This window comes from Phytophthora sojae (assembly GCF_000149755.1).
Source record: "Phytophthora sojae unplaced genomic scaffold PHYSOscaffold_5, whole genome shotgun sequence".
In the NCBI taxonomy this organism is placed as follows: domain Eukaryota; phylum Oomycota; class Peronosporomycetes; order Peronosporales; family Peronosporaceae; genus Phytophthora; species Phytophthora sojae.
In genome coordinates this window covers 5,709,889-5,722,806 of record NW_009258119.1, presented here as the reverse complement: position 1 = coordinate 5,722,806, position 12,918 = coordinate 5,709,889, and the positions used below count along the sequence as shown (strand labels likewise).

General features: G+C 53.5%; 5 protein-coding genes across 5 annotated transcripts; 3 read left to right on the top strand and 2 right to left on the bottom strand.

Moving 5' to 3' along the window:
* Positions 1-118: 118 nt before the first annotated feature.
* On the top strand, positions 119-2,125 carry PHYSODRAFT_506531 (hypothetical protein; the record flags this gene model as incomplete). Its single annotated transcript, XM_009531608.1, has 12 exons — positions 119-301; positions 358-384; positions 451-534; positions 592-681; positions 750-813; positions 874-983; positions 1,025-1,107; positions 1,372-1,443; positions 1,511-1,595; positions 1,657-1,708; positions 1,785-1,918; positions 1,979-2,125. The coding sequence occupies 12 exons, from the start codon at positions 119-121 to the stop codon at positions 2,123-2,125; spliced, it is 1,131 nt and encodes a 376-aa protein (XP_009529903.1).
* A 55-nt stretch (positions 2,126-2,180) lies between these two features.
* PHYSODRAFT_316247 (hypothetical protein) lies at positions 2,181-3,984 on the bottom strand (the record flags this gene model as incomplete). The annotated part of the gene is made up of 7 exons (XM_009531607.1): positions 2,181-2,336; positions 2,404-2,522; positions 2,591-2,911; positions 2,994-3,366; positions 3,478-3,598; positions 3,673-3,723; positions 3,800-3,984. The coding sequence occupies 7 exons, from the start codon at positions 3,982-3,984 to the stop codon at positions 2,181-2,183; spliced, it is 1,326 nt and encodes a 441-aa protein (XP_009529902.1).
* A 622-nt stretch (positions 3,985-4,606) lies between these two features.
* PHYSODRAFT_510114 (hypothetical protein) lies at positions 4,607-5,080 on the top strand (the record flags this gene model as incomplete). The annotated part of the gene is made up of 1 exon (XM_009531606.1): positions 4,607-5,080. A coding segment is annotated over one exon (474 nt), but the record flags the coding sequence as incomplete, so codon positions are not given.
* Positions 5,081-8,013: 2,933 nt separating this feature from the next.
* PHYSODRAFT_545642 (hypothetical protein) lies at positions 8,014-9,404 on the bottom strand. The gene has a single exon (XM_009531605.1). The coding sequence runs from the start codon at positions 9,387-9,389 to the stop codon at positions 8,211-8,213; it is 1,179 nt and encodes a 392-aa protein (XP_009529900.1). The 5' UTR covers positions 9,390-9,404; the 3' UTR covers positions 8,014-8,210.
* Positions 9,405-10,597: 1,193 nt separating this feature from the next.
* Positions 10,598-12,563, top strand: PHYSODRAFT_506386 (hypothetical protein; the record flags this gene model as incomplete). Its single annotated transcript, XM_009531604.1, has 7 exons — positions 10,598-10,702; positions 10,801-10,935; positions 11,030-11,195; positions 11,369-11,655; positions 11,724-12,053; positions 12,147-12,253; positions 12,332-12,563. 7 exons carry the CDS (start codon positions 10,598-10,600, stop codon positions 12,561-12,563), a joined length of 1,362 nt encoding a protein of 453 aa, XP_009529899.1.
* Between the last annotated feature and the right edge of the window lie 355 nt (positions 12,564-12,918).

Genomic DNA, 12,918 nt, shown 5'->3' with positions numbered 1-12,918 from the left:
CAAATTTTGATTTTTGTCTCCATTTTTCCAAATTTCTCAATGTGCGCGAGTGCGGAATCCTTATAGAGAGGTTCAAGTTGAAGTCGGCAGAGTGATTGTCATTCTTCAAGTTGCCGCCATGGCAGCAGATCGCGGGCAGGAAGCAGCAGCAGCGACCCAATGGGTCGCCTTGTCTCGCGACGAGGTGAGTCCCTGTATCTCCCCTGAGCTCATCTACGGTGGTATTGAATGTGCCATTGGTATTGGGCAGGTATTGCGGCGTATCGAGGCGCTGGCAGCAGATTTCTTGGAGCGTCTTTCGGTACGACGGAGGATTCACGTGCTGCGTGGCATTTTTCTGACGGGGTTGGGGCTCAGGACGGGAAGCTGCTCGAGCTGGAGGCTGTAAGCTCGTTGGCGAATATGTTAGCTCGGTATGTGAGGTGTTGTAGTGACTCTGTGTCTATCTAGTTGAAGCGCAATTCGTCAGCATTGGTGTACGACCATCAGAACCAGCGCCAAATCCACGGGAATGAAAGGCGCTTCGTGAAACTGGTAACTGTACAATTAAGATCCTGGCAAGTGGACCCCCCTCGTCTAATTGTCCCCCAGAACAGGCAGGGAGGGAGGAGATACACCGGAATTTGGCTCATCTTGCAGACCGCACATGCGCTACTAACAGAAAACAAGACGGCAACTCAGGTTCGCTTTCATATCCACAACTGGCGAATTTACTGTGTAATCCATGCTTTATTGACAATGTGTTACAGAGAGATGTCTACTATCTGCACCCGTTCTTCAAAGGGCAAAGTGAAGCGGACGAAGCGATTCTCGGTAGGTGGGTTTCCAGTTCACATCCCATGCCAATCTAACAGCTTTTGTCGGTACTGGCAGATGCGGGAAGTATCCTGGGAGTTCCAAGAGGATGCATGAACATTGTCGGTGCAACGAAAGGCTGCTTCACTGGAGACATCAGTATTTTGGTACGTGGCGCACCCGCGCACGTCGGTGAATGTTAGGGATCTAACACACTCTACATCTGAAGAGAGATGGCTGTTGGAGGCATTTTGGGAGTGGGGAAGAGGTCTCAATTACTCAAGAGCTTCTGCAGTTGAAGCCAAGTGACGTGTACGAATGTTTATCAGAACTATGCACCTCCCTCTTTATCGATCGTTACCGCTACGTTGTTGGAATTCCCTATTTTTCCAGGCAAAGTAGTGCCAAGTACATCCTCGTCGTTGAAAAGGATGGTAAGATTATTTACAGCTACAGGAGTTCTAGCTGTTGCGGATTCTGAAAATGATGTTATTGCAGGCATATTCAATCGCTTACGGTATTGCTTAGAGCGTTGGCTACTTCTTGCGTCCCCTCACCAACTCACCGTCACGTTAGAGAGGATAAGTTTTACAAGATGGTTCCGAGCATCCTGATCACTGGTCGCGGTTTTCCAGATCTGGCTACGAGGTAAGTAAGGGCTTGCATTTGAGCTTCGGATGCAGCAATTACTAGCATTGACACATTTTCCTACTAGGGTGTTTGTGAGCCTTTTGAGCCACGCGTTGAAAATTCCCGTCCTTGGTCTCTGTGACTGCAACCCGTTTGGCCTCTCCATTATGGTGAGAGCGAGTAGGCTACATAGGCAACCATTCTTCGATATGCTAATGCATGCTTTGGCAGCTTACGTACAAACTAGGATCAGCTCGGATGCCGTTGGAGTCGCTTGAATACGGTAGGAAGTTCATTTCTGACACAGCTTTGTGTTGTAGTATTACACTGATTTTGCCGAGCCATTTCGTTTTGCGTAGCCGTCGACATCAAGTGGGTTGGTGTTCGTCCGTCCCAAATCGCGGCCTTAGGTCTGCCACAGTCATCGTTTAAAGCGCTCACTCGGAAGGACATCGCTGTGGCAAACTCCTTGTTGCAAGCAAGCTTCGTGCAGGTACGATGCAGCGGTCGTGAACGTTCAATCATATTGCTCATGTGAGAATTGTGATATCAGGCAAATGAGCACTACAGGGATGAAGTTCAGATGTGGCTCGAGGACTCGTTACCGTGGAAAATTGAGCTCGAAGCACTACACTTCTTAGGTTTCACGTTCTTGACCTCCTTCCTCCAAGACTGTATTCAGGAAGGCAATTTTCTATGAGGTTAACGGGCTTTCGCTAATAAAAGCGTATATGACCTCGCATCTATCGGATGTGTTATAGAGGAACACCAAGACTCAGTGCACTACTCGCGAAGTCAACGAATACCACCCGAAGCCAGAAGTACATCGTGACAGCCAATAAAATAGAGATCGGCAGCGCCGGAAGTGCTTTCTGGTAGATTCCAAGGAGAAAGAGCGTGCCTCCCAGACCCTGTCACAACAGGCAAACACGTAAGCCAACTTGTGTTACCAGTCATTTAGAAGCCACATAGACGCACCATGAGAACAGACACCAGACACCCGACCATCGCGGAGAAATCGTACTTGGCAGCTCGGGACACCAAAACGCTGTAAAAGACGAAGTCTCCCAAGCCCAGCTTAATCGTCTCATCAACGTCTATACACCACCACGCTATTAGAACACCAACCAGCATTCAAAATGTACAAACACAATGCAGCGTTTACCTCCTTCATCAGTGATGTACTTCTGGTACAAGTCGTGCCATAGTTCAGCTTCTCGCCCGTGATACCGCTCCAAAATTTTGTCGACACGCGAGATCGCCTCTGGGTTGTGCTTCGTATAGAATTCGATTAGCCGAGCACGCATTTGCGCTTGGCGCGGTGTCAAAGAGGTTTGAACTGTTGGCTCGGTGGATGCTGGAGCTTCCCGCGACGAGCCGAGCCGGAGCGGAATCTCTGTCTCGCACTGATAATACACGTTCTCGCGCACAGGAGGCGCTGCATTGCCCGAGTGGTCGCGACGAATTTCTGCCTCGTAAAGCAGGCCTGCGGATCCAGCATACGAAAGCATGATAAGTGAGATACAAAGTCACCTCAAACACTGAATACAAAATATCGTGATACTTACCAGGCAGCGGGCGTCCTTCTTGCTGGACGAGGTTGACGAGCCATTTTAACGGTCCACAGGGCGTCAATACCGCGCATAAGTCATAGAACGCCAACACGATGACTAACGCCCACGTGCTCCACTCTGGAAATTGCCCCAGCTGCCAAGCCATGATGACCGACGTGGCCACCAAGTACGTCTGCGTAAGCCACATCGGCATTCCTTTCTGGTAGAAGATGGATAACACGCCAACCACCGAGAAATTGTACATGGCAAATAGCAGCGTGAACACATCAACTGGGATCTCCATCTTGGCGATGACGATGACCAACATGTTGCCTCCCAGCATACCCAGAAGCATCGCCGACGAGAACATCATGTATCCGATCAGCATCTACAACAAAACATCATCCGTGTCAAGCACTGCCATGCAATAAAAGCTTTATACATCAAAAGTATCTTTTGTATCCCCCACCTTGTTGAAGTTGAACTTGTAGCAGCACACAATCACGAACGTCGCCACGAGGAAAAACGACACGATGGCCAGAGCATTCACCAGTGCATTCTCCACCTTCGTCCCCGTTGACGCGCCCTTGTCCTTATCCGGCCCGTACACCAAGTAAGCTCTGCAACACGACAATCTACCGTTAAGCCAGAAGATAACACCACGCACTTAACATGTTACTACATTGCAACGTACTCGGCGAGTGCCTTGGCCGAGGCTCGGTCCACCACATTAAGCGACACGAAACTGCAATAAAGCCATGACGCCAAGCGTAAGAGAGCTGTGCTGTATCCAGTGCACAAAACCGAAGAGCTTAATGCACCTGGCAAGCAGCATGGTCACGGCCACAGGCCACACCACGGCGGAGAACGAGCCGATAGAGTGCAGCAACTCCTCGTGCGTGAAGGCGTCTTGCTCCTCGTCCTCATTCTGCGAGGCGGAGCGCGTCCGATCGGGCAGCAGACGCTCGCGCACGTCGCCGTCGCCTAGAGACTCGACGCCTGACATGGCGCGGAGGAAGTCTGCAAATAGGCTCAGAAAAGATCATCGCGAACTAGTAAAGGGAATACATGATAATGCATGACGTGACGTAGGTTGAAGTGCGAAACGACAGATAATGCTCAAAAACCGACTTAACATGGCGCTCCGATGTGAGCTCGTGGCCAGGAAGAACCACTTGGCCTGGAAATGGGCGGCGGCCACCAGCTGGATGGTTGACGACGGGGTCGAGATTGCGGAAATGGCAGTCGGACGCGATTTTGCGGTCTACTTGACGACTTCGGGGCGGTTGCAGCACTGCGGGGTGACTCCACGAAAGCTTTCGTACGAGAAACTTCAATTGCGGCAGGGCAAACGGCGTAGTCGCGCCCATGCGATCAGAGCAGAGGTGAAGCGGCTATCCGCACGCGAACGTGAAATTTACGATGGACACAGTTGCGACTCGGCCTGCTGCCCCATTGAGCTGTCTATCACAGAGAAAATTCGAGTGCAGCAGGTCGCTTGTGGAGCTACACACTGCGTGGTGCTGGGAGAGATTGGTGGAGCGGATGGAATAAAGCTCGGACTTTTTGCATGGGGGCTTGGCGAATACGGCCAGCTTGGTCTCGGGGAGTGTCAAGTTGCTTCAACAATGACACCCATTACAGTGTCTGGGGAGCTACTTGTACTGCTGCACAAGCCAGACCCGACTCACCCTCTTATTTTGCGCTGTGGAGTATTCGCGACGTATTTGCTTAGCTGTGGCTCTTCTAAACTCTGGCATTGGGGATTGTTGCCATCAGACTGCAAAGATTCACCTTTTGTTCGACAAGGTGTTCCAGTGAGATTCCCTCTTCTCGATGAAAATATTGCTCTGATCGATGTAAGCGTGGGACTCGAACATGTTGTAGTTTTATCTGAAAGTGGCTGCGTATTCACGTGGGGGTATGGTAGTTCAGGGCAGCTAGGTCTCGGCCCTGCGGTTACCTCCAACGTCGGCAGTGAACACCCCACTCAAGTTGACTTCTTTCGCAATGAAGCTGATTTTTGTATCACTGCTATATCCTGCGGCTGGAATCACACTGTCGCCGTGTCTCGGAGCAGCGAGGTGTATGCGTGGGGAAGCAACGCGTTTGGTGCGTGTGGCGCGAAAAGCAAATTCTGCGAGTACTTTCAACCTGTACTTGTTGCAGTGCCGCATGCTCTGGCATCTTCTACTCACAACGTGCAGATTCGATGTGGAGGAAACTCATCCGCTATTCTCGTGCTTAAACGCGTCAACGATAGCTACTCTACAATCGAGCGAGCTTTTGTGTGGGGTGTCGGTGCAGTAAATGCTGCATCCCTACTACCTCTGGAGTTATTATCTTGTGAAGGTCGTAAAAACACATTTGCAGACCTCTGTGTGGGGTGGGGTATCTTGGTGGGTATTTGTGCTAACACCAATAGTTCCCTGGAAACTTGCCCAGCTTGGGTTGTCACGGAAATAACTACGTATGGAGATTCACGCCAAGCAATTGAGCAGGGGATGCCACGATTGCGCGTTGGTGCAGACGCTCAAATCTGTATTCAAGTGCAGCCAATATGCAAAAGTGCACTCAACGCAATCGCTAATTTATCCGATAACGACGCACACTTATTTGCGTTAGAAGACAACGGCGAGTGCGTGGCGATTTCTTCTGTGATCCGACAGAACAAAGCCAGTAGCAAGAATTCAGCAGCAGAAGTGATTTTGATGTGCGAAATCGAAGGCCGAGCTACTATTTCTATTGTAAGTTCTATCGGTATGGTTATCGGAGGTAAGATTGTTATCGATGCTGTCAAACTGGAAAGCGAAACACAGACGACTCCGATCGAGCACGATGAAGGCAAGACTATCACAGTTCTCGGCATTCACGTTGAAGGGTTCACGACTGAAAGTCACGAGCGCGTGGATACGAATTGGTACAAGCTTTACTCCAATTGTATTCGCGTGTATACCGATGATACGGTGGTAGTACTAATCGAGTCTGGATCAAACGATACGGATCCTGCTGTTCAAGTGGAGTTCCGTGAGAATCACTGGCAGTACGGACTAACCCACCTTGATATCGTTGGCGACGACAGCGAGTCGCGGCATACAAATCTTGGTGTGGTGCAGTTACGATTCCCATCACCCGGGCAGTATTTCATTTACGCTACCCAGCATCCGGAAGATGAACATGATTATCGAGCTCCGCTGCTGGTTGTAAATTGTTGCTTGAACAGTCAAAGCAGATACCATGTTCTGACGACGAACCATGATCTTGTATGGTCGAAGTACCAATCCGCGTTGACTGCAGTCCCACCAGCAGCGCATTTTTCTTTCTTTCTATCCTCAGTGCTGCAGCATGCAACACTTAGAGACGCGGTGGTCTGTTCTCCCTGGACAGCTACGTACGAGGAAGAGTTCAGTGAACCTCCATTCGACTTTGACCGTGAGCACGATGCACAATTTTTACTGTTACAGAACCCAGAACGACCATTTGTTGTGTGGGACCGGCAATTCGATACTTCCTCACCTTTAAACACACCGGCCCAGCTTCTTCCAGATCAAGGTTCGCTGGGTCTCAGTTCGATCCTACCGGTGTGGGCTGATAAAGTATCGTCAAAGGTAGCATTTCGAATCGCAACCTGGCTAGGGAAAGCTGACGGCAGCTCACAGGAGAGCCCAAAGCCAATTGATCATGAAGAAGCCCGCTCAAAAGCTGCCGTCGTTGGTTTATCTGTTAAGCAGATCCCATTCGACTATTTGGGAGGTGTTTCTATGATGAACCAGCGCGCAGTGCGTGACGCACTCGCACCTGCTAATTCCAACATAATGGGTATTCACGACTCGATCGTGGCTTGGCGAAGAACCAACGGTGACTTGTTCTACTCAGTGCAGTCAATCGACCTGGTAGTTCGGCGATACGGACATGAGAGCCACGAGTTTCCGGATACGGCTCAAAATGGTCGGATTACACGATTGAAATCTCAACTAAGTGATTTTCTTTGGCAAACTGGGGAAGGCAAGAAAATCGAGGAATTATTTTCTCTTTTTACTACGCCCTCACCGCAAGGTTTGCAGTTGCCGGGTCCAACCAAAACTAATGTGAAGACTGCCATTCACTTACGCGAGTTGATCTTCCACTCAACAGCATTTGGTTTCGATGCAGTGGTAGCAGTACCAAAGCAAGAATGGTTTGCGCTATTTCGTGGAATGCAAGAGCTGTCACCATCCAACAGCGACGGCATCACGTTCAGCGCATTTCGCACGTTTCTCGTGGACCCCTTTCACCAGGTAAAAGGAGTATAGCCTACTGCTGCTTACCACGCAGAAAAGGTCTAGTGTATAATTTAGCTAACTGCTCATTATGTTGTGTAGTTCTTCTGGAAGCAATATGTTCACCAGATCCGAGATCAAGCAAATGCCAGTCGTGAGTTGATTAATCGTGCGCTACTGGAAAGTTTTGACGTAAGAAAAGGTTTGAGTGGGGGAGGGCGCCGCAGTAATAATGAGTTGGACACCAGTGCGGATGCCGAAGATACGTCCGTGGTACCTTGGCAAGACTTCGTGGAAAGCTTAAGGAGTTTCCACAGCATCCTCGGGCTGAAGGCGTTGCTTCCGTCGGATTGTTGTCGGCTTCTGTATCGGTTTGATGCTCACGGTAATGGCCAAATCTCAATCCAAACCTTCCAGGAGACCCTGTTACACGCACTAGACGGTATCGACGCAGCTACGAAGGAATACGATTTTACGAAGTCAAGGAAGTCGAAACCAAGCCCCGCATTAAAGGGAAAGCGCCCGTTGAAAGTGGCGATAGCTACGAGCCACCGACGTCCAGACCTTGAGATGTTTACATCAAGCGAGGCAGTGCACAAATTATTTGCAGCGCGTGCCAAGACCCGGCCTGATAACTCGACTCGCACCAAGACAACGTCCGCTTCAAACACTGCGGCAGCACTTCGAGCATCGGCAAACACCCACTTGGCTCGCATTCGCAACCTGCCAATATCCCATCTACTGAGGTGCGTAACAACGGCAACACCGAAACATCTCATGTGAGAATTTCATTGACAGTTGATTTGATTCTGTCTGCGTGCAGGGAGGGCATCTACTTTCGACCACCACGTAGAGATCTGTATCGCTGTGAAGAAGAAGAAGAAGAAACTACTCAAGCAGAGGCCATGGGCGCTGAAGAATCATACTGAGCCTGAAACCCAATAGACTTTGAATACACGCCGGATCCTGCAGCTTACAGCCGCGCGGTAGCGTCCTTCTTGTGACCACGCAAACGGAGCCGGCTGATGCCGCCATCGGGGAACATCTCAAGCTTGATGTAGTTGACACCACCGGGAATGAGGTTCACGTTGCCGCCCGTGACGGAGAAATAGTGCTGCTTGTGCGCCTCCAGCTTCACCCGGGGCAGCAGCACTTCCCACTTAACGGCTCCATCCTTCAGTAGCTTGTCCTCTTCACCCTCGAATCGCGTACCGTACACCACGCAGCTCTCAGGGAAGTTGCCCTTGAAGTGGTTCGTGTCGACTTCAACTTGCTGCACCACTCCCAGGTGCCCCAGCTTGAGCACGACCCAGTCCTTGCCTGGCACTTCCAGCAGCCCGGTCTTGGGGTCCGCCTTGAGAATGGCCGGGCGCGTCGCCTTGCGCGCAGTCTCCCACCCATCGGCCATCGTCTTGCTGCGCCCCGGCGCCATCAGATTGCGCGGGTGGCCGTAGTGAGCGTCGTTGAAGCCCACCACCTGCCCGCCGTGCTCGACACTCACCAGATCCAGCAACTGCGAGCTCGACACGCGGCTCCAGTCCATCACCACCTCTCCGTACGCCCGTAGACGTGCAATGCCTCCGTCGGGGAACATGTTGACGCGCAGGTGCGTCCACGGCCCTCTCTTGGACGGCGGCACGCGCAGCAGGTTGTGGCGCGTCTCGGCGTAGCCAGCCCCGAGCTCCGTGGGCGGGACGATCTCCGTCCACTGGTGCGACTGGAGCTGCTCGGCCAGCTTGAGCTCCTCGGCCGAGGCGCAGACGCCCATCGCGCGCTGCTCCGTGGCTCTGGCCGAGAGGATCCGCAGCGCCTCGCTCTGCTGGGAGAAGTCGGCGGCCTGGATGGACACGCGCGGCGCGTTGTTGCCCGTGAAGAAGGCCGTGTCCACGTCCACGACGTCCACAGCTCCGCGCAGGCCGAGCGCCAGCACGCACCAGTCGTGGCCGGCGATGCGCTTGCGGCGCGTCTCCCAGCCGTCCATCCACTTGCCGAAGCTCGTGAACTTGTCGGCGATGAAGACCGGCGGCTCCGGCCGCAGCAGGTCGCTGGCTGGCGCGAACCACTCGTCCGTCGCGAACAGCACGCGCGAGCCGTAGGCGGCGCTGGCCAGGTCGGTCAAGGTCTCCACTTCGTCGGGCGTCGGGCGCGTCATGAGCGGTTTGGGGGGCGGCAAGCAGTCGCCTTGTGCGCTGTGCGGATGATTGGGGAATGACCTCGAGCGGATACCGCGCGATGGTATCAATTCGCATTCAGCGTCCACCTGCTGACGTACGAGGGGGATGCGTCCGCTGCTTGGACCAATTGCATTTGAACATGTTGCCTTGGTCGACGCGTTGCTGAGCTAGTGCATGTAGCTGGTAATAGTACAGCTCACTGCAATACGGGCTGAAGGCTCCAAGCTCGAGCCCAGGGCTCCAATGCATGATTTAGCGAATCACTACCGTAGCAGCGACCACAAGAGACCGACATCAACTTGTTGGCAAACCTTAGCAACATGTATCATGTGCAGCCCGCAGCCGAGCCGCGTCAAGCTCCGCCGTCAACAATAGACCTGCCGCACCGTCGCCAACGACCGCGCCGCCGACGAAATCGACACTCGATGCGATATAATTCTGACGGCCAGCGCCGTCGAAACGCGCGGTAAACACAATCGCATCTGACGACGACTGTGGTCGGCCCAAAAATGGACTTGGCGCAGATGGCAGCAACCGAATTCGGACACCATTTACTAGCGCTGTCGCTGGCCGGCGGTCCCATGCCGAAAACGAACTGCCCTCTAGGCTAAATCTCCGGACACCAAACTATGACGCCGCGTCGCTATCTGCTGCTGCTGGGCTCGCCCTCATGCGGCAGCAGTGCCCACCGTGGCAAGTTGCCGGCATGTCGACCACCGGCATGTTGCCGGCCGGCCGTCCACCCTTCTCTGGCCTGGGCTCGCTTCAAGTTGTATCGCGATCCATGGCATAGAGAGGCCACGGGCGATCTGAGATTTTAGTATGAACTTTTGTATGTGGCCGAGCGCGGGAAAAAAGCCCTTCGTCGTGGAAAAGGCGGCAAAGTCGCTCAGCAAGAGCGAGCGTCGCGGTTGCCAGCCCCGGTGCGCTGCGGCAGCCTAAGGTCATGCAATGCGACGGTGTCGGCCTCGGGCCAAGTCGCATCAACTTCAACTGCCGGCGGCAGCCGGCCCGGTCGGTCCCTATAAAAAGCGCGCGCAAAACGGAGAGCCTCCGCAGCGGCATACTATGCGATAAGGCAGGTTTACCACCGAAAAACCTCGCACCGCAGAAAAACCCCGCGAGAAAACCGCGAACGCGAAGCGCGCAGAGAAAGCCAAACCGACACGAGCGCAGGCAGCACGCTATGGAGATCACGGACGGCGGCGCCGTCGCCAGGCGGCCGCTCAAGAACACGCCCCGCCACCAGCTCACGCGCGGCCTCATGCGCACGCTGAACGTCATCAACGTGGTGCGTGTGCTGCGCCATCGACAGAGTCTAGACATGGATGAGGAGAAGGAGACATATAAGTTGCCTAACCGAGCCGACCGCTGTTGCCTTTTGTGCAGAATTACTACCGGCGGCACAACCCCAAGCCCATCGTCAAGAAGAAGAAGAAGGTGCCCGCCAACTACGTCTTCTCCGAGGCCGGAGAGGAGACCTTCAACGGCCGCTACCTCGTGCGCGGCAGGAAGCTCGGCGCGGTACGGACCCCGAGCCAGATGGGATAACAGGGCGGCTGAATAGAGGCACTAGCAGAGAGGACTGACGGGGTTCTTTTTGCTGCTGCTGCTACAGGGCTCCTTTGGACAGGTCGTGGAGGCGCAGGACCTCGTGACCAAGCAGATCGTGGCCATCAAGATCGTGCAGAAGAAGCAGCAGTACACGGAGCAGGCCCAGACCGAGATCAACATCCTGCAGCAGCTGCATCTGCCGCAGCAGCACGACGCTACCAACCACATCGGTACGTGTTCGTACCGTCTTGTGGGCGCCTCCTTGGACCTTGTCTCCATTCACGGGCTGGTTTCGGGAGCTATTCTTGGAGGAGAAAACACCCAAGAGTCGCGCCTTGTTCTCTCTTGGCTGATGTGTGTGCGATGCGATGGTGGCTAACCGTTGCCGATTGTGGTGTCGCAGTGAGACTCACGGATGCGTTCATGCACCAGGGGCACCAGTGCCTCGTGTTCGAGCGACTGGGACCCAACCTCTTCGACGTCCTCCGTGGAACCAACTTCAATGGTATTAGTCTCAAGCTGCTGCGCAAGTTCACGCGGCAGATCCTCAAGGCGCTGGAGTACATGCGCCACCCCAACGTGAACGTGATCCACTGCGACCTCAAGCCGGAGAATATTCTGCTGGTCTCGCACGGACACAGCTCGCTCAAGCTTATCGACTTTGGAAGCTCGTGTCTTTCGCGTAACCAGGTACGCGCCGAGTTGTGACTTGCGGATACTTTTTAGGTGGAAAATGCTGACCGCTTTTGTATCTGTAGATCCACCGCTACACCCAAAGCCGCTTCTACCGTGCCCCGGAGGTTCTTCTTGGCATGCGGTACACAGCCGCTATCGACATGTGGAGCCTTGGCTGCATTTTGGTGGAGATGCACACTGGCAAACCGCTCTTTTGCGGCTATGACTCGGCAGACCAACTGCACCGCATCATCAATGTGTTGGGTCTGCCGCCGCGGGAAATGATTGCCCGTGCCAGTCCGAGCTATCGGCGTGAATATTTTGACGAGGTCGTCATAAATGAAGGCAACAACAAGTGGATCGACTACCGCCTGAAAGTGCACAAGATAACCCCACCCAAAGGAGTTGATATGGTAAGTGGACCACTTCCAATTGTGATTCAATGCTGCGTACTTTGCTGACAGGTGGAATCGTGTGCTTTCGTTCAGATTCCCGATAACAACAAGACTTTGGCGGAGATTCTTGCTGGTGCGCACAAGTATGGTACCCTGAACCACAGCCCGGAACAGTACGATGCATTTCACGACCTCGTTATGCGTATGCTCGACTTCAAGTACGTTTGCATTTTGCGTGGCGTCTTGTTATCCCTGCCCTGACAACAGAAATTAACGCGTTTTGTCTTCTTTAACAGCCCGGATACGCGAATTACCCCCACGGATGCGATGCAGCACCCGTTCCTGATGAGTATGCGTCAGATGAAGCCTGATGAAACGATGGAAGAACCGGTGGCTCAGGGAAAGTTCAAGTACATGCGAGCCTCCACGATGTACGACGTTCATGGACGCAATGCCGAGACGCAAATGCCTCCGCTGAACCGTGCGAAGCAACGCCGCTTTCTTGACAAGTCCCCGCACGAGCGATGAACGCTGGGTCTGCTGAATGAAGAAAGCACTGGAAAAGGTTGGAAACCTGTCGCGCCAACACCGGTTGGCGACCTGTCAGAAGCTCTTCAATACTGTTGCAACGTGGCTTGTTGAGCCACAGGGAGCTGCAGGTATCGAGTACCCGACTTCAATAGCCCCAGTGACGTACTACACCGGGTGTAGGCCCGGCCAAGTCAACCGGCAGCTCTCCGCGACCTCCCCAAGCGGAGACACTGCATAAGGCGGATCGGTGAGTGTACGTCACTCCAAGTCGATCCGTCTCGACGCTTCCACCGCCACGGCAGTGACCGATGCTGTAGCGCGAGAAATACGCGCTTTGCGCTTTTCCGGATGA